Below are 20,983 nucleotides of genomic sequence, written 5' to 3'. Positions count from 1 at the left end.
AGTAAAGAATAAATATTAATATATATAAAGGGAGTGTATATTAATATAATAATAATATTAATATATAAAGGAATAATTTAAATAAGCAATTAACCGGTAATTATATAAAGGTTTAACTTAATAAGAGATTTTACCTTTTTTCCTTTAAAATAGAATAACTTTTTATCCTTATTAAAACCTTATAAATAATATTAAAAAAGATATTAATTATTTAAAATATCGATAAAAAGGTAATTAATATATTAACTATATTAAGAGGCTAATATTATAATAAAAAAGTATATTTTTCGTTAGAAGTCAGTATTTAGAAGTAGATATCGACTCCATTAAATAACAAACTTACAAGGGGGAACGTGTACATTCAATGTCTGTTAGTCGTTGGGACAGGAGGTCGACTATCACTTCCAACTGGTCTGCACCCGTACAAGCACTTTCTTCCACGCATGCATTCTAGCCGGAACTATGGAGCCACCCCAGGTATATAGGTTAGAAATTGCGCATCTGTTCAACGACCTATCCGAACAAGAAAAGCTCTACAGCCACTATATGGCTAGGTGAGTAATTCTCCTGTGTTTCCCTGTCACTCGGGCATTGACTAATAAGAGCACGGAGCAGAGCCGCATGGTCAGGCACTCGGATCATCTTGCGGCAGGTTTCCCCTGAATCGCCGGCCATCTTTGACTTCATCCTTGCCCTGTACCGGTCGTGCGATGGAGATTGGTCGTCCGTCGTGGGCCAGGGCGGCGTCGTGACAGAGCAGGACATGGCCGGCTTCTTGGAATATGCTGCCACGTTTCTCTCCAATGTCGGGAATTACTACGTACCGCTACCTCTCTCAATTTGCCTGGTGTGATGCTGAGACCAAGTCAGGGCTCGGGCGATCAAAAGTTCGTCCCAAGACTAAGTCGTGGCGCTCTGGAAGCGCTGGCGGCCAGGTCCCCGAGACTGAACAGTCCATACGCCGAATTCAAGGACGCGATCTTCGCCGTCCCACCCTTCAGTCTTGGCTTTCCGGGCGAAAGGGCCCAGAGCAGTTACTACCCAGGGGAGCTGATGGTCACGAAGGACGATTTAGAGTACGTCTCCGCGTGCATGGATGCGCAGAAGATATACCCCGAAAACACACGACTTCGCAAGACGAAAGACGGTACGCTGGAGATACTGCAGGGGTCGGCGCTTCAAGGAGAGACTTCCCTTCCTCCGGGTAGCTCTGCATCATCAGCACCTTCCGTGAAGTTGCTCCAAGGAGACCACGCGGCGGAATTGCAGACGATATGCGAGAACCTCCAAAACGCTGCGGGGTATGCCGCCAACGACACCCAGCGCAAGTTCCTCGCGGAGTACATTGAAAGCTTCCGCACCGGCGATCTGGAGGCGTATCGAGACGCGCAGCGGACCTGGATCTCGGACCAGGCGCCCAAGGTGGAGAACATCTCCGGCTTCGTTGAGCCTTACCGCGACCCGTACGGCGTACGTGCCGAGTTTGAGGGCCTCGTGGCCATCGCCGACCCGTTCGAGACCAAGCTGCTCACGCGGCTCGTGGAGAATTCGGACCAGTTCATTCGCCGCCTGCCTTGGGCCGGTGCGGAAAACAATGGGAAGGGCGCGTTCGAGAAGACTCTCTTTGAGCCTCCGGATTTCGCAAGCATACACAGTACTTCCAGTATACCGATCCCCTTGGTGACAAAGTCGCTGATACTACGTGCCAGGCCTCGCCTACTGCTCAAGCATCATCTTCCCCGGTATCAATCTCCCTAATGTAAATACCATAGCACCCCAATGTCCTATGGGAGCTCCTCTCTGACTGGTCACGATAGTACAATGATATCCGACAAGACGTGGGGTTCAAGAATGTCATCATTGCCAACCGCATGGCCGTGGAGAGCACCGCTGTCCAATGGCCCTTCATTGACCCAGACGAGCTCCCTGCTTTCAAGAAACACAAGCATTCAGCATACTACTGGTGGGTTGTACTGCATGAGCTCCTCGGGCATGGGACTGGGAGGATGATGGTCGAGCAATCCCCTGGCCAATACAATTTTGATGTTGCCAACCCGCCTCTCAGCCCCCTGACTGGAGAGCCGATCCGGTCTTGGTACAGCCCGGGCCAAACTTGGACAGGTCAATTTGGGGATTTGGCAACGACTGTCGACGAGTGCAGAGCCGAGCTGGTAGGCGCTTACCTCATGGATGACAAGGAGCTCTTGGTGCTGTTCGGCTTCACCGAGACCACGGAGATCAGAGCTAGTGATGGTAGGCCAGCACTGTTTCAGTACTACTATAAGGTCATGGGAACTGATAAACGCCTGATCAGTCACCTACAATTTGTACCAGCAGCTTGGTGTCGATGGCTTGCGTGGCCTGGCCAACTTCAACGTAGACAGCATGGTGAGGGTTTCCCCATAGTCCGACTGATGTCTCTGAAACTAATTTGTCCGACAGAAATGGGGTCAATCACACAGCCGGGTAAGTGACTCGACCCCCTTTACACGTTTGATGAAGTAGCCACAGCCAGCCGGCTAACCGTCAGATAGGCGCACTTCGCCATGTTGAAATGCCTCCTGACCGAGGGCGGCGGATGCGTCGTGGTCCAGCATGACAGCGAGAACAAGACGTTGCGCGTCAAAGTCGACAAGACCAAGATACTCAGTCACGGGAAGCCCGCACTGGGTCAGATGCTGTTGCGACTTCATATGTATCGGTGCACTGCCGACGTGCAGGCCTGCCGCGAGTACTACGAGGGTCTCTCACGCGTCGATGGTGAATACTTGAGCTGGAGAGAGACGGTTCTGGCCAACAAGCCCCCGGCCATGCTCAACGTGCAGGCCAACACGTTTCTCAAAGACGGACAGGTTGTTCTGAAACAGTATGCGGCAAGTGTCCAAGGTATTATTGAGAGCTGGGTTGATCGAAATGTTTGAGCTGGTGTGCCTGCTTGCATTCAGAAGTTGTATGTAGTGGAGAGGTTTGGTCCAATGTCGAAACCACGATTGATACTGCATGTCCCGCCTAACAAGAGTCAAGCGTTAAGCCCCGCATGTTAGTCGCTGTGCTTAAATCGCCAAAGATGCAGATCGTCCCGTTCCGTCTCTCCACTGCAACGTCAGATCTAGCGACACCACCATGCCCAACTGCTGCTACTACAAGCAGAAAGCGTGCAACAACTTCAAACTGACCGCATGGATTCATTGTCCAGTTGTGGAGAGACCCCATCTGGAGTGAGAAGAAAACGACAGAGACCTTGGCCTGGAGATCTTGGCAATATTTATCGATAGGTGCCATTACGTGTCGTTCCGCGACACAACGGCAAAAACGGCATCTCGCGGACTTCGGCAAGGGTTGGACAAGAAGACTGTTGGAATTGTTCTATGTATTTCCCCGTCGGCCATGCGAACCCTATTCCGCCTTCATCTTGGCCCTTTTAGCATTTCTCTCGGTTGATTGCAAGCTATACCAAACTGAGTAGCGCCCCAAGAGACGGTCGTTCATCCCATCATGCAGTTCGGAGCAACGCTGGGCGAGGCGTGCGCCACCTTCGCCATCACCAACATCGACGACCTCTTCGTGCTCATCACCTTCTTCGCCGAGGCCACCACAAGCCGGACCATCTCGCCCCTCAAGATCGTCCTGGGCCAGTACATCGGCTTCACCATCATCGTCGCCATCAGCATGATCGGCTTCGGCGTCGCACTGGTCCTGCCGCCGGAGCCGATCGGCTTCCTGGGCCTCCTGCCCATCCTGCTCGGCATCTGGAAGTTCATCAACCTGTTCCTCCCGGACGCCGACGACGACCCGACCGAGGAGGTCACCACCTCCGCCAGCGTTCGGGGCGTGCTCAAGGTCGCCCTCGTCACCCTCATGAACGGCGGCGACAACATCGGCACCTACATCCCCCTGTTCTCCCAGGTCGAGCGGTCCGCCATCGCCGTCTACGTCGTCACGTACTACATCCTGCTCGGCCTGCTGTGCCTCGCGGCCTGGCTGGTGATGCGGCAGAAGCACATCCTCGCCCTGGTGCAGAAGTACGTCGACTACGCGATCCCCCTGCTGTACACCGGCCTGGGCATCTTCATCGTCGTCAAGTCCAAGTGCTACCCCTGGACCATCGACCAGATCAACGAGTCGACCGGCTCGAGCCCGGGCGAGGGCACCATGGCCGGCGTGACGACGTTTGTCCTCCTGGCGGCGACCTGTGCTATGGCGTGGTATACCGTCGCGAAAAGGAGGACCCATGCCCCTACTCCGGAAGATACCCTTGCGACCACGGCGGACGAGGTGCCTGATAGCCCAAGTACGGTGCAGACGGCGCCGCCTGTCGCCAACAAATAATGAATTGCATCAACGTGCTATTTTGTAAGACGGGATCGCCTAGGACTGCGGCCTCTTGAGGCGGAACGGCCAAAGGTTCATTGCATGCCGTGTTTGGGGTATTTTTTCGGACCATATGCACTACCGCTGAGGCAACTCACCTCTGTTCAACTGGCCCGCCTGAAACTCTCCCATAGAAAAGCCTTCTCATGCATTTCCAATTATGAACGATAGTTACATGAACCATTAAGCAAAAACGTAGGAAGCACCCTGGGAGTAGGACCTTACTGTATGTTTACGACGGTTGCCGCAGCGTGACTGCCGGAAAGATGACCCGTGACTGATTGTCGTAAGAGTAAGTGCTCGAAGGAATAATTCGGGATTCTGGGACTTGCCAGCTGATGTCAGTGAAATATGAGCATGGACGGATGCCTAAGACCGGTGCCGTTGTTAATCCTCGACAGATATGCCCCCCTGATCGTACTGTCGGCGATGTCGTATTGTAGAGCTATGATTCCAGGGGCTGTTTAGCTGGCTACATTCCCCAATAATCGACACGCCTGAGCAGAGAGAGGCTTTCATGTGTAACTCATGCGGCTCGTCTTGTGATTTCACCCAAGTGGCCCTGGATAGAGGCAATGCTCGATGAAGGTAGAGCTCGGTCATATTGGGCACTCCACATGAAGCATTGGGTTTGCAAGACACGGCACTGATGCATGTACCTACCATTGCGAATCCAGAAGACGTGATTCTTTCTCTATTCTTCGCTCTGGCCAGGGATGCTATTGTTTCTTCTTTGGCTTTACTCTCAAGTGACTCGATCAAAACCCGATACCCCCTTTTCAGCATGCTCATTAGATCTGTGTGGCCTGCTTTCGCCGTGTTGTTCACTCAAGTATATATGCAAGCGATCTGATGTATTCCTAGACGGACCAGAATACACCGAGCTACGCACAAGACTGACTTTCGCGAGATCAACCAGCATCGGCATGGCTCCGTCTTACTCGGCGGCAGTCTTGCGTACGCAGGCCTTCGGTCTCACGGGCAGCGCCCATCAGATTATGCGGCCCACAGTGATGATGAGCATGGACGGCTAGCCAATCCAGCGTCGTTGACGGCTTACATGCATACAATCCAGATGAATGCCTGGGTATGTAGAACACATCGTGAGTATGTCGTGGAGGAGACGCGTACACCTAGGGGGGTTTGTGTGCCCTTCCAGGCATAACACTTGCTTGCCTTCACAGCGTTGAAGGAAGTAATTTGATGTCTGTAAGTCAGATATCGCACATACACCCGCCGATAGGCTGAGACTTGTGCATTGCTTGACGTGCTCAAGAGTCACAGGAAGCATAATTGGATTGTCGAGGGTTTCCAAGTAAATGTGAGTGAATAATGGTCATAACGAACCCGAGTCTCGTATCGAACAAGAACACACATGTCTACCAACCTTCTCGTTCATGTGGCAAAAGATATCAATCCTTTTCCACCGAAACTGTAAGCACTCATCTGAGATCCAGCCAGACAGCGAACGGCTCATACCATCTCTGTATTTGACGAGACAACCAAGAGTCGAGGTCTCCGAGTGCTACTACGATAGGTGTTCAGCAGCCAATCACCCACGTTCTTCTGCCCATGGCTCATGCCATAAAGTTTAGTTACCTAGGAGAGGGTCCCCTCAATGATGAGTCAACTGCTCCTGGCCCCGTACAACTCGCTGATGAGAGGCTGAATGTGTCGAGTGGCAAGTAGCGAGCTACTGTGTACTCACGTCTGGACGACTAACGCACCCGGGTGCGAGTTCATGGCTTCACACGAGCATTCGCAACTGGCCCGTCGTGATTTTGGAAACCAAGCAGTATTCCCACGTTCGGCCGGCCTGGAGTCAAGAAGCTGGATCGTCCAAGAAGACGGAATCGGCTACCATGCATTCGATTCGATACCATGCGTTCTTCAATATTGGTCAATAGTTGCGGTGATCTTACTCGGCCATATCCAACCAGCGGTTCCCAACCACCCACAGGCAACCGAGGATTCGTGCTAATTACTTAGTCACGCTGCTGCCTATTGTACCTCTCGGGCCAGTCCAGCCTACATGTGATCTAAGCGCCGCGCGCGAAGGCAAATCAGATCCCAGTTGTCGTAAGGCGACGTTTGCCTTCCCAAAAAGGATGCCGAAGCTAGTGGTTGGTGGTCACTTTCCTCTCCATCTTACTTCTCGAGGTTCCATTTGGAGGGCATTGATCATTTGGTTTGACGATGTTCACACGGTCCGTGAATGAGGCGGAAAGTGAGTGACAGGATGAGTCACATTCCCCCGACGCTGAAACTGCCAACCGCCTGGACGCGCCAGCACGAGCCCTTCCTCCTCTTACAGCAAATAGAGTAAGCCGAGGAAGAGGCGAACAGTAATCTAACTGGTTTACTATGTGTTTCGTTTGAGGAAGACCCCCCTTGCTGCTTCATCTATGGACTCGTTTTCGCACGGAAACGTTCAAACCAATGTACTAAGCGAATTACGCGGATATTCTGTTGGGAGAGGCGAAGTCGTACTATAGTTGGGGGCAAAAGGTTACAATGGGGGCAGTAAGTAGTGTTAGTTGTGTTTTGAGTCACGTACGTACGACCCCTACTTAGCAGTTGGTAGCTTCCGCAGGTTACCACTAGATTGCGCGGACGCGGACGCCGCGCTTTCGCTAGGAACAGGGCTTGATCATTATGTAGACAGTAGCAGCAGTATGGAGTAGCGAGCTACCCATTTGGGACGTACGGACGGAAGAATAACTGGTCAGCACTAAACTCCGAACGTAGTAAGGGGTGCTCTAAAGTCCGCGAATTGAAATTGAGAAATGCCAGCAGGGAAAGAGGAATGGTTGACAGCGAGAGGAAAAACGTGGGAAGTGCGATCCATGCACTTGGGCCGACACATGGCCAGGCGAGAAATGACGCAAGAGACATCATGGTGCATGATTTACTTTAACGGATCCCAGATATGAGTCGAACGAACAATGGGCGCCGATGAGATGTCAGTTTGACTAATCCACCGCGCAGGCCGCAAAAAGCCCAACTCCCCACGCACGGAAAACAGTGGGAGTGCGCTGGCGATGCTGACATATCGTTGCGGAACCACCACCACAAGAGGTAATCTTCGGGAATCCGAGGGACCATGCTTCTGGGCCAATGCACGGGGAGGGTCGTCGAAGAAGCGCGACCGGGAAAGAGACAAAAAAAAAAAAGAAGTGGCGATTTACCCAAGATTCACATGTGAGGAACAAGGGTTGGTCAGGACAACTCCCAAGTCTCCCTCCCAGATCGTGGCTACTAGTGGCTAGTGGGAACGTGGAAACGCGGACAAGAGCGGGCCCCTTTTCCCTGCTGAGCCACACCCGGTTCGGGCCTAGTCCCTCCCTCTTTTTGCTTTTCTTCTTTCCCCTCGTCCCAAGGGCCCCCGGCGGACCGAACCCAGGCATTTGGGTCAACAGGAACCAATATCCAATCAGATTCGGATCGCATCGTCAAAAGTCAAGCCCTAAAAAGTTTTGGAGAGAGAGGGAGAAGAAAAAAAAATCCTTTTCTCAACAGACCCCCGCGAGCGAACCAGTTGCGCGGCATGCAATTTCAGTCTCTCCCACTTATTTCACCCATCGCATTCTGAGCCGAGTTATTGGGTATTGTACGTTTCGCATTCAGCTTGCATGCAGCGCGATACAACGTAAGCTATGGAGCGCCTATGGACACAAAGCAGAGAAATCATAGATCGACACTCTTTCGTCATCTTTTCTGAGGAGTCTCCCGGAGGCAGGAGGCAGGAGGCAGCCAGCACATTCATTCACTCCTCTCTTTGAGTTGGCGCGACCAGATCAGCAGCGAGGGAGGGGCAGTCAACGAAAATTGTCCCTCACGCCCAAAATTCCGACGCTGCAATTCGATAAACCGCCAACCCGACCCAAGCCCTACCGATCCGTATGACTGAAGTGGCCTGCCAATGGACCGCTAGAACGGCCAGTACCGCTGGATTGGGTGGGCCAGGTGAGCATTATCCAGATGGTGGGAAGCAGCTACGTAGTCCAGCCAGTGCCGAAGTCATGTATGAAGCTATTATCAATCTTCGTGACGTGACAGAAGCTATAATTGGCTCTTTGTTATTTTTCTCCCATTCGGTGCGGGTGGTCCTGAACGGCCGGCATTATAGCGGCGCATCATTTCCACCATGCCACACAAATCCGTACGTTCCTGGCCAATATTGTTTCGCTTCTACCCGTCACCGCAGGCCGCAAAAGCAAACGTCGAAACGCATTGCTTCCTTCTGCGCGGAAGAGATTTTCGTGTTCTCGGCGCGCAATCCATGTGCCGCCTTGTTTTGCACGCACTTACACGAGGAGAAGCACTCGCTCCATCCCCATCAATTTGATAGATGTAGCTGTATGTAGTCAAGTTGTGCCCAGGCTATTATTGCACGTCACGGACCTCGTTCTAGCCCTCCATGACCAGGGTCGGGTCCCAGGCCCGTTTCTCAAACCGGCAATAGGTACATAAGGCATGAATGGTGTCTCTGAGTGTGCACCGCCGCCTGCGATGCCTTATCTGTCTCGCCAGAGGATTATGCCAGGAAAAAAATGTGCGTTCAAATCAAATAGTCGGTGAGTGCAGCGGACAGCGACTGGAGGATGGAACACCTCGAGCCCGTAGCCAGATTGTCTGATGATATTCACTATTTTTGGTGCTTGTTTTTGTTGACAAGCCGCAGAAGCGGAGCTGGCCGTGGTTACGTCGCGATTGACTGGTGCAGAGGGTTGATTAGCGGCCCCCGTTACGAGGGACTCCTCTTGGTCCTGTGGCTCTGGCAATTGGCATGGCCGTGAAAGGCGGCGAGCATTCCCAATTGCCCCAATCGGAGTCGGGGACAGCTGCAACGAGACCTTGCTAGGGCTGCCTCTTGCACCAGATGCCGTCCACTCAAGACACCGCAATGCTCTGATCCACGCCTGTTGGGCAGCATGGCATAACCGTACATGGTGACCTTCTTTTCCCGCTCCTCTCTTGCGACGAATGACTCACTCTTGTTGAGGCGAAAGAGGGACACCGACCGGGCCCTGCAACACGACCGAGGGCGGGCGGGCGCGAAGGCATCAAAACACCCTAGCAGCATCGTAATATGTATACGAATCCCAGAGAGATTGAAAAGGGATATCGACGAAAATTTTTCAGATTAAAATGAACAGGTGGATTGAAGGCGTGCCGCACCGACGGAACTAAAGGTGAGCTCTACAGGGGGCCTCCTGGAGGCCAGGGCCCCAGCCTGCCAGCCGGGGGAGTCGAGCCGCCCAAGGTGAAGGGGAAAGGTGTGCAGAAGTGTCTGTTGATGCCCCACCGGAAAAGTTCGCATTTCGACGCTACGGAATGCGTGGCTGCATGGGTTGCACGGCGCTGCATCGACCCGTGGCAGTGGGCGTAGGAAAAAAATCGCATCGTGAGGTGCAGCGTTGCAGGAAGATCTGGCATATGGCCGACCGTCCAGCCTGTACTGTATGGAGCATTATCAGAGGCCCATGTCAGAATATAGCGGTGCAATGAGGGTGAAGCTCTGCTACTCTGGGCCTCTGGAACGTGGCTGGCGCCCTCTCTCCAAGCTATGCGCTACGGGAACCATGTCACAACGAGACAAGCGTAAAGGGTCCTCCATAGCCGCACTCTGCATTAGTTAATTCCCGATTTATGGGGGATATCATGGCCCTTCTTGTGTAATTATGACCTACATGTACTCATCGTGGTGGACTCGGGCAAATAAACAATGATGCAAAGCTCGTTAGGGACCAATGCAGATTCTGACTGATCTTCCACGCGGCGAAGAGGTTGAGAGTGACGTGAAAGGTTGGTCCGAGTGGTGTGTTGCCGAACCGAGAAACGATGAAGGGCCACCCATATTGGAATCATTCCATGCATCAATTCCATGCCCGCCTGGAGATTGAGACCAGACAAGGCCGATATGAGGCCGCAGCTCAGAGCTATGGCCTCGAACGATTCCACGCAGAGTCAGATTCTGGCGACTGGCGACTGGCGACTGACTGCTTGCTGCCTCCTGCTAAGAAGCAGCCGGGCCGCGTTGTGCAACTGTACGCAGTCAGCCCGTAAAAATAGGTTGGTGTCTGTGTCCGTACGTGGTAAAACGAGCCGGCTGAGAAGACCAAAAGTTGCAACACTCTCAATGAGTATTACATCAGCTTGTAATCCTGGGATTAGAAAGCCAACGCCATCATTTGGACGTGGAGCTCGTTAGCCGGTACTTCAGTGAGAAGGAACACGATAACGAGAGATCTGGTTACGGATCCGTCTGGTCAATGCAAGACATCCATGGATGGAGTTCGCCGACAACCAGTGTACTTGAAGTGGGATCGCATCATCCAAAATGGTAGGTCACCGTGTGTTGAATTGATGGATATGCAACCGAATTACCCCGCAGATGCAGCGCAGATGACCGCCTACAAACTAGAGCGACAGACGACGAACCATGGCCGCCTAGCATGTTCGCCAGGTTAAATGCTAAATATTGGCCACGCCGAGGAGGTCGATGCGAGGTGTCATCGTTAGCCAGAGCCGCAAATAGTACCTGTTCGATACCTCATGTGTTCACGTAGAGGCGCCGTGCCATCTGCCTTAGCCTGTGATGAGTGCTGGCTCATGAGTAGAACCCACCACCTCGATGATTCACATCTGGATGTGAATTCGCCAACGTATAGGCAGGGAGGTTGGTGTGTGAGGGTGTGAATCTGAGTCTGAACCACACTCGCATTCAATTCGGCGCTTCAAGGCTGTCGAGCACATGGGTTCCAGCGAATAGAGAAGTGCAAGTCTGAGCTGGGGCGGTTTAGGGCTGGTCTGGGCAGCTTTCTTGATGCTGCTGCTGGTCATCCACCCCCTCCCAGAACCCCCTCATCGGTGGGCGTTGATGGTGATGGTGTGGGTGGTGACGGTGATAAGCGGCACAACGTAAGAAGTAATGGCGGGGGGTTGCACCGCTTACTGCCTCTGCTACGGAGTACTCATCCCAACTTCCTTTTCCCGTTTGTGTGCCGAGACGGTTACTGGAAATATTTGCTCAGACAGGGAACCTACAGAAACCTACATATACTGATCCCACCCTCTCTTGTTTCCTGACTCAATGTTGTCGGTTCGGTTCTGATGCAAGTCTTCCAGCCTCCTTCATTCTCGCAAGGTTGGCAGCATTTCGCTTCGAGACGCAACTGCTGAAAGAGACTTCTTCTTCCGGCCGTTGTGGTGTCTGTTCAGAGCCTCCGCGGGTATACAAACTCTTTCCGCTCAAGGCCAAAAAAGCACAATTGTTTGGCCGGCCCGTGTCGCGATCCTTCAACTTGATTACCCAGGTAGCCCAACCACCCGTTTAGTCACCGGATGCGGGTTTGCTTTCTCGGGAAGCCAGGGAAAAACCAACGACAATAGGACCACCGTCTCTTGATACATTCAGGACACAGCAAGCGCGCAAGCAGGCCTCCAAGCCAAGCAAGCAGATATCCACTCTCGTCGGCAGATTTGCCATCAGCTTTCTTTGTTGACAATATTCTGAGCGATTGCATCCACATTGGCCCCATTACTTGGCCGGACTGTCCTTTCGGTTGGGCCTGTCGCTTCCAACGGGCTCTCGTATCCGCCATCCCCGGACTTCGCGTGCCATGTACCTTGACCGTCAGCACCTTCTACCATCCTGCCGCCGGTGATCAATTGAACGATCCCACGGCAGCTTCACGCGCTTTTCTTATCATTGTGGCTCCCTTGGCTCACGGACCGAAGAAAATTTTTCTACTAGTAACGGGCGGCCTAGTCATTTCTTCTTTACCTGGTGGAACCAGAGTGTCTGGCATCGTATCCGTTTGGCGCAACATCATTTCGGTTAGACCCCAGGGCAATCTTCCAGCAAGGAGTTAACGTTCTAACATCCTGGGCGTTACCAAAAGACCCCAGCATCGGACCGTCCACCGGTGTCATACCTTCAGGGATACCAATTTCGATCCTCGGTGCCTGCGTTATGGAGAATTGTTGAATAGGCCAAAATCCTAGTCGAGTGACGACGGTCGGGGCTGTGAATTTGCTCGTCGCAATTCCCATCCGGCTTCCTTGGGCCCCGGAAACTTACGGGAAATACGGGACTGGGAGTCACTACGGCGGCCAATCTTCTCGAGACTTCTATTTGAAGCTTTACCTGTGGTCAAGTCTGTGACAGCGCAGCGACAGATCGGCAGTGAGCTGAGCTGGCTGGAGGCGCATCCGGATTTTGAGCAGCTTGAAGACATCACAGCCTTATTCTTCGGCGGATTGATTGGATCAGGCCAGAGCGTGCAGGAGAGTCAGTGTGGATTGGTGCGCGAGACTGTGTGGCTGTGGGAAAGTACAGGGGTGTGACTAATTTATCGGTCGGCCCCTTCTCGACTCTTCCAAAAACACACCCCTCCACTACGGAAGTACCTCCAGTCATTTTAGGCCTGCTAGCCCCCCCCTGGCCGTCTACGGGTCCTTACAAGTATCCCTGTTTTGACCTTGTGCTGGCATTCCCTTGCTAGAAGCCCAACCCGCTGCGCTCCCATTTCTCGGGGACACACCACCGCACAATATTATTAAAAGGCCTTCACCTAGCCCAACCACCGCGCCTTCGCCTTTCCTTTCTTCCCGACTGTTGGCTTTCCGCCATATGAATCTACACATCGCAACTCACAACGCTTATACCCGATTTCCAATCACATCATTCTTCCATCTGGACCCAGAAGCGTCCAGCAATTCCGAGCACCTGCTATCAAAGTCGTGAACAATACGACTTTGGTGCCCAATATTCTCCTTGGAGGATATCAACATCACATCTTGACATGTACTCCGAACGAAGACGGTTTCTCTCTCCTCTTCCTACCGACCACATACCAAGGTGACGGGTTGTCACTCCCTCCAGCGTCACGCCACAGGCGCTACTCTGCTTTTGATAAAGCCTCACACACACCCACACGAAAAAAAAACCCCTCATCATCGTCGCAAGGGGACGTTTTGCAAGCCTGGATCGTTGCTACAAGTAATTGGGTGTCAGCGGGACATCGCAAGAGTCTAGGAAGATGAGTTACGGATCCCCCCTCTACGGGTCCTCCCACCCGGCGGACTACAACTACTACAGTGGTAGTCCATCGCCGACGCCTTCGCCTCGACACAACTTCTACTATGCGCAACCGCAAACACCCCAGCGACCGCAGACTCGGGCTCACTTCCGCAATGGCAGCAGCGGCCAGACTGAATACAGAGCTACCTTTTCACCCCGATACAAGAGTACGGGTGAATATGCCACCGGCCCTGGTCTCAACGTGAGTTCGCGAAAGCACAGTTTCTCAAAGGGGTCGAATATTCCACCGAGGCACGAGCGCCGCAGTTCTTACTCCTATTACCGGACCTCTCATGGGGACTCCGACGAGGACGAGATCTTCGAGGTCGACGGCGTTACCTATGTGTTGCCAGCGCAGTCAAGGAATCGGAGGCATCAAGATTATTATTACAATGCTGCTGGCGGACATGGCACTGATTACTACTACTACAAGCAGGGTCCCGCCTATGAGAAGGAGAGGACAGCATACTACGAGGATCCTGTGCAGCGCTCGTCTACCAGGCTAGGTAGTCACACACGCCGCGCATCCGCCAATGTGCCCCCGCCGCGCTCTTCCACGGCGCGCCCTTCCAGCTCACATGTCAAGAAGGTCCCTCCCACCACGCCCAAGGCTACCGAGGAGGATGCGAGGAAACACCGCATCCCTGCCGGCTACTCCCTGAAGAACTGGGACCCTACTGAGGAGCCCATCATGCTGCTGGGTAGCGTCTTTGACTCCAATTCCTTGGGCAAATGGATCTACGACTGGACTGTCCATGTCCACGGACCTGGCACCCCCCTCTCGGAAATGGCCGGCGAGCTTTGGCTTCTTCTCATCCAGATCTCCGGGAAAGTGAAGCGATCCGAGGAGTGTGTGCCCAAGATCCGGACCCAGGAAAACAAGGAAATGGTTGAGGACTTCATCGAATCCGGCGAGCGTCTTACTGACAAGCTCCGCGTCCTGCTGAAGCGGTGCGAGGCTCCCATGCTCAAGGTCAACAAGCGCAAGGATGCCTCCCAGCTGGGCAAGAATGCCGGTGTCGAATTCGTGGAGACCCTCTTCGGACGTGAACGCGAGCTTGAGAAGACGGAACGCTACATGCAATCAGTCCGCCTTTGGAATCTTCGCTTCGATGCCAACTGCGAGGTCATCCTCCGGAAGCCCACCATGTAAACACGTCCAAGGATTATGCCACTGGTTTTCTTTTTACTCTGTTTAACTACTCCATGGAATCTCCCACACCCGGATTGGACACCACCTCTCACCACCCACCACACCACACCACACTACATCAACAAAACCACAAAAAGAGATGGACTAGCATCCATCCTGTACGATAGATTGGCGACCCGTTTTCCCGATTTCCGGAGTTCGGATTGGTACATCGCATCATACAAGGGGACCTTCCTATTTCCCTTGGGAGGATTTTCTCTTATTATTATTTACTACGACCTACAGACGCTAGTAGGGCAACCTACGCATGCATGAAGGGGACGAAGGGCCTGGTCTTTCCTGTTATCTCAATGATACCCCAGCGAGAAGGAGCGCGATTGCTTTTTTATTACTACTATTACCCGGACCGTACCGCCCTGACGACGGCCAGCCACCAGAATGATTTGACGGGACCATGGACCCCGAAGTCACGGCACACCAAAAGTTGGAATTTGGATTGTTGGAATTTGTTTTGGGATGTTCAAGGAGGTTGATTTTAAGCAAGCGATGGATGATACGCCTCAGCTGCACTGTATTAATTGGTATTGGTATTGAAGGGACTACCGAAAAGGAGGTAGTCATCGCTACAGACGACGACGAGCAGGCTCTTTGAGAAGGATGGAATTTTTTGTTTTAGCGACTCGACGCGGCGTTCTGTCGGCCAACCGATGGCTTATAGATTTAAGGCCCTCTTGCTGGCCTTTGTATCGACATGGGAATGCTTGGTTTATGCGGGCTGGATATACCCTTCGTTTTTATCATTTTTCTCTATTAGAACCAAGTCGAATCAAACCCACGAATAACAACTATAATATTATCTACATCTCTACACACTTTGTCTTCTACGGCTAAAATTTGAAAGCCTACCGACCGCACACATTCGCATATCTGAACGGCCAGTCACACACAAGGATCCCGAATGGGGTGCGGTGAGGCAGGTGGCCAGCCTACTGAGGCACACGGCGCCATATGCCAGTTATTTTTTGAGGGTGCACTACTGTAGGGCTGTTACCGTCTTGTAAGAGGGGAAGAAGTGGATATCCGGGGATCGTGTGGTGGTGTGGTGCGCGCGCCAAGCGTCGTTGTTTTCCTGCGGGTTTGACGGTTCAGCGAAATTTTACGGGTACCTGCAATTGTTTTCAGTTTAGCACAACGTGCGTGTGGTCTATTTTGGAACTTGGGCAGGGAGATCAATTCATCAAATCAATATGGTGTGCAGGTTATGTAGCGCCACCCCCGTTCGTTATTGATGGAATACGATTATGATAATACCTTGATTCACTGAATACGACCAAGATGTACTATTTGTTTTTCTTCTCAGGTGGTATATATTACGTGTGTCAGCTAGAGCACTTGCCTGGCAGCCAATCCTTTTTCGCGACCAGTGTTATACAGGTGAAAAGAAGGAAGGTTAGGGCATCAGTTTGATTATTACACCACCCACTGGAATTGTACCTACCTGGACAGCAAGGTGGCTGCTGACCTGGGTGAAAATTGCCAATAACTCGCCATTCTCCCAATGAAACCCATTCATACCATACCGGCTGGGCAGGTAGTAAGTAGGTAGCAAGTGCTGCTACAAAAACACGTCGTGAGTCACATCCAAGTGTCCATGGCACTCTTATCGTTTGTTTCGTCTGAAGATGTGTAACGTACGTCCTTCCCGAGCTACAAGAGGAACGCGACGAAAACGTTTCGTTGCAATTTTTTCGTGCTTCAGCCTCCCGGGCACTTCTTCTTCTTACCTGCGCTCTCCTTCCCTCTTCCTCCCTGTCGATCTTTCTCTACGGATGCAGGGGCAAAGGCTGCAGCTTTCTTTTTCTTTCTTTTTCTGGTGCCATGGATGAGGAGGCGGCCGCACACGCACCGACCCTTGTCTTAGCACTACAAGTAGAGAGAAGAAAAAGAAACGCCCGTTGCGACGGTCCTGTTCGATTGTCGAATGAGGATCCATCCAGCTTGGCTGCGAATGACGAGGCTGCCCGCCACTTATAACATGCTGCTAATGTCCTTTTCTGACCAAATTTTCAGCAGAATCGTTTATGTGAGGTCTGTTCGTCGCCGTGCAGATAGATCAAGGTATATTCTCCATGTAGCAGAGTTAATTGATATATGGGGTAGCCGACATTCGCGCGCGGGGCTTTGACACCAAGACACAAGATTGCGCACTTCTCGAGATTACACACTTTTCTCTAGCTCCCTGTCTTTGCCATTGAGAGTTGACTTTGACAAGCAGGGGGCAGCAGCCATTTCGTTCTCGCCCAGCCGCCAGCAGAAAAAATCCTGATGGTTGAACGCGGCAGCAGGGTTATCTGTCAGTCAGGCAGTCGTCAGTCAGCCTCCCTATAAAAACGCAAAGGGAGCGGACCGCGAATCCTTGTCAGAGGAAATTGTTTCCTCCTCGGTCAATGCCCAGCGATGACATGGTCCAGCATCTGCCCGGTCCTGTTCATGCTTACGCCGAGTCCTTGCTCCTTGAAGGAATGCGACCACGGTGACCGGTCTTCTTCGTTCTCTTACCATGCCGCAAGGCTTCCCAAAACCACTGGCACTGTGCGGCTGTGGCTGGTGTTTGTTGCTACACACCACAGCACCACCACCACCTCTTCCCGTGATGGAGGGAGGGGTGCGCGACAGAAATTCGGTGCTCACATACCACAACTGAGACCGTCTAATCCAAATCATCATGGTGGGTAGGGAAGGAAAAAAAAATAGAACGCGCCCTTTCTTCCGCTCTGCCCTCCGCCTACTAAACTCCTCCCACCGCGCGCCCCTCTCCCAAGACAAACTGATGTCCTGTGCCTTGCATGCACGTTCCGCCAAAGGTATGAAATGTCGTAGACGTCGTGAACTCTACCGATATCCGTAAGGCTCTGTGCTCAAGTGGAAAGGAAAAGTTTTATCACAATAGAAACAATGCGCCAGTTGCGTACCATGGGCAGCCACTTTTGCGACTCGCGCGCGCAGGATCTGGGTCACATCGAACATGTCACTGACTGCCACGACCAACCAACCCCTCCATTTTTTTTTTTTTTTTTTTTTTTCATTTTCTATTTCAACTTGGATCTTGGGTGTGTAGGTAGGCGTCGGTCCCAGGAGGATCTCATCATTTCTTGGTCGCATCAAGAAAGGCCCCGACGCAGGGCATGCCGGAATAGAATAGAACATGTACATAGCGTCCAACGCCTTTCCCACTCCCACTCCCACGGCCTCATCTTCCCTGCAAGGCTGAAGTTATACTAAGCACCCAGGACTTATAATACACACGGGCACATTCCATTGGGGGATCTACCCGCAAGCCACGATGTATGATGCTGCACACGTGCAAGTAGGTTAAGTAGGGGTGTGGTGGGCTAAGCGCCTGCGACCCCAAAGAAAGGCCACCCCCCGGCGAGCGAGTCGAGAGTGAGTGTGTTCGGCACTTACTTCACTAGATAGCCGGTTGGGGGCTAAAAACAGCAGCAGCAACGACTCTGATGACTCCTCCCGGCGGGCTGATGAAAAACCATGATGGGGGTACCATCTTACATATATCTCACAACATGATGCAGGCATCTTGCCCAATGAGGATGGGGCTATATAGGTTTGCTGCTTAATGTTGTTTGTTTTGTTGCTCTGTCTCTCCCCTATGACTACAACTGGTTCATATGTCTCGGCCAGCTGGGCGCAGCAAGAGCCCAAATAGAGATGCTCACTGGGACCACACGTAAGTACATTCCTGGCTGGCGCTCGCCGCTCTCACTGGCGTTGTTGCTTCCGCAAAGTGCATGCAGTAGCGGCGCATGTAGGGTAACCTATAGGTTAGTTGCTGCTAAAGAAAGAAACCAACCCTCTCACACAGGCTGACCTAAGATCGTGCCCATCTTCGACTATTCGGGCCCGTAGTCCATTGGTTCGATGCTACCCCATTCCCCTTATGTCCCACCATCCGATCGAGAAGCAGCCTTGTGTCGTAGTATGTGTTAGCCAAGCCTCTCTCACTCTCTCACACTTGGTGATACCCTTGGGGCCAACCGATCTGTTAGGGTGTATATTCGCTGCTCATGTTATACGGCTCACGTGCAACCCCCGGTCGGTGACCGAAGTCGACGACGAGAACTCGATAGATAGTCTCAGTCAGTCAGGAGAGAGTTATATGCGACTTTGGTCTTCGCTTGGCTTAACCTATTCGCTAACAGCAATCAGAAGTACTGGTTGCACCTGATGGCCTGCTGCACTGTACTCACTCATGACATGGCCGATGACTGGGTACAGAAACCACCCCTCCCCCCGCTCCTGCCTGCATGGGGGCGGCGGGGGTGAGCAGGAACAACACCGTTTCGACGGCTGGGTGGGTAAAAAAGTATGAATAGGCTGAACTCTCTACCCACCACCTATCAACTTGCTACCTTTGTGTAAGCATTTTCGTAAGCCCGTCAGCAATTACTTGCCTAGAATCATGGCATACAGACCTACCTACTATGTTAATACAAGATCGACGCTATTCGGTCTCCGGGGATGCATGGCAGGCTGGGGTGATAGCGATAGCGTCAACGGATCGCAGGCGCTTACATGCAAGTCATGAGCAACTCCTGCGGGGTGCCACTGGAGCAAACAGGGTGAGCACGATAGACGCCACCAATGGCACGGCGCACGTATCGGCACACCTTCTTTCCAACGATATGTCGCGATGATTGATGAAAATGACCGATTATGATCGATGTACCACTTGCGGGCTGACAGGAGTCATCATTCAAGCCTCCCTAAGGACGGTACGGCTCGAGAGTCATGCCGCCGCAGTAGCTCGGTGTGAATGTGAGTAACAATGTGCAACGTCCCACCTCGTCCACCAGTCCACCGATTCCTACGTAGAGGGAACACGGGCAACGTGATACTAGGAGCCTATCCACACACTCCTTCTCTGCTCCTTCGTCCAAACGTGTAAAGGTCCCGCGGTGCACGGCAGGTTTGGCGGGTTGGACGGGCTGGACGGGCTGGACGGGCTGGACGGGCTGGACGGGCTGGACGGGCTGACATGCGAACCGCAGGTTTTCCCGAGGAAGGGGAGGAGGGGGCTGATGATTGATTGTACACAACAGGAACGAACGCCACCCACGAGTGTGCGATGGATGATGGGCCAAATGGGAATCCGCTGCGGGACATGCGTCGTCCCAAAATTAGCTGCCCGACGTAGCACGCCGTCCACTAGCAGCGCAGCTGGGTGCATCGTGCACATTCGCCTGCATGCAGTGAGAAGAAGAAGAACAAGAGGTAGAAGAAGAGGTTGTTCCAAGGCTGTACTTCGTCTGGGGGTGTGTGGACAGAAAAGGAGGAGGAGGGGCGACAAAACCAACAGCTGCAGGACTCAACTAACACCAAATATTGGCCCCTCGTACAGAAGAGGAGGACAGCAGTCGTCGGTCATGCATGTATCAATAAACCAGTTTGATGGCGCAGCTTTGAAATCCAATTCAATAACAGAGTATCGGCGATCGATAGATAACTCATCAAAGGCAATATCTCCAACCATAAGGTATGGCCATACATGATGGCGACGCGTGTGTCTGGACTCTGCCCCTCTGCATCCGCACCTACATCATCACCGATCTGATTGAATGACGCCGGACGGTGGGGTTGCAGGACTTACATGCTTCAGTACACACGCAGGATGCGAAAAGCAAGTATACCCGTTGGGTGGAGATGGAAATGCACACAGCTTCGGTTTGGGTAACAACCTCCTTCCTGCCCCTCCCTTTTATTGACTGCGGCTGATGGCAGGTGTCTGCCTGCACGCATCATCATCATCATCACCTTGCTCACCCACCTCTCACTCTGCAGCCAACCCAGCTGATTCGTTGCCGCGCCCAGCCGACTTGCCATTGCATTCAATTTGATCTCACCCGCAAGCAATTGGGAATGTATACAAGTAAGTAGGTATGTGGTGAATTGCTAACATGGAAACCTTAGACAGGCTGATAGGTATCCTGCGGCTGCCCAGGAGGGGGCGGGTATTGGGTTCCTGTCCATGCAGACAGCCAGTTCGGAAAAAGACACGAGGGAGCCCAAACAAACCCCTCAAGGCCCCCTCCACTCCATGCACATGTGCAGCGCATGCACTGCTGCTGTAAGCAAACCATGTGCGTATGTCGTCTGTCTGTTGGTCTGCATAGGTTAGGTACATACATGCATGGAAAGTGGCGAGCGAGCGAGCGGTATGTCTCCCACATGTTGGTGCCTGCCTGCCCTTATCCGCTTCACTGCCCACGCCGCCGCCTTTTCTTCCATGCATGGAAGGAATCCTTCCCATCTCACGCGGACCTAAGCTACTGCGCTGCGAACGCCGCCCTTACCGG

The 20,983-nt window shown here is 52.6% G+C and overlaps 3 protein-coding genes across 3 annotated transcripts; all 3 read left to right on the top strand.

Moving 5' to 3' along the window:
• Nucleotides 1–462: 462 nt before the first annotated feature.
• PG985_002254 (dipeptidyl-peptidase 3) lies at nt 463–2,921 on the top strand (the record flags this gene model as incomplete). Its single annotated transcript, XM_066822023.1, has 8 exons — nt 463–554; nt 616–820; nt 871–1,654; nt 1,710–1,759; nt 1,818–2,253; nt 2,315–2,388; nt 2,443–2,466; nt 2,535–2,921. The coding sequence occupies 8 exons, from the start codon at nt 463–465 to the stop codon at nt 2,919–2,921; spliced, it is 2,052 nt and encodes a 683-aa protein (XP_066689455.1).
• Nucleotides 2,922–3,495: 574 nt separating this feature from the next.
• On the top strand, nt 3,496–4,329 carry PG985_002253 (uncharacterized protein; the record flags this gene model as incomplete). Its single annotated transcript, XM_066822022.1, has 1 exon — nt 3,496–4,329. One exon carries the CDS (start codon nt 3,496–3,498, stop codon nt 4,327–4,329), a length of 834 nt encoding a protein of 277 aa, XP_066689454.1.
• Nucleotides 4,330–13,418: 9,089 nt separating this feature from the next.
• Nucleotides 13,419–14,612, top strand: PG985_002252 (uncharacterized protein; the record flags this gene model as incomplete). Its single annotated transcript, XM_066822021.1, has 1 exon — nt 13,419–14,612. One exon carries the CDS (start codon nt 13,419–13,421, stop codon nt 14,610–14,612), a length of 1,194 nt encoding a protein of 397 aa, XP_066689453.1.
• Between the last annotated feature and the right edge of the window lie 6,371 nt (nt 14,613–20,983).

Source organism: Apiospora marii, assembly GCF_038362585.1.
Source record: "Apiospora marii strain CBS 49790 chromosome Unknown utg000002l_segment0_segment0, whole genome shotgun sequence".
Lineage (NCBI taxonomy): Eukaryota > Fungi > Ascomycota > Sordariomycetes > Amphisphaeriales > Apiosporaceae > Apiospora > Apiospora marii.
This window is presented reverse-complemented; position numbering and strand designations above follow the sequence as displayed.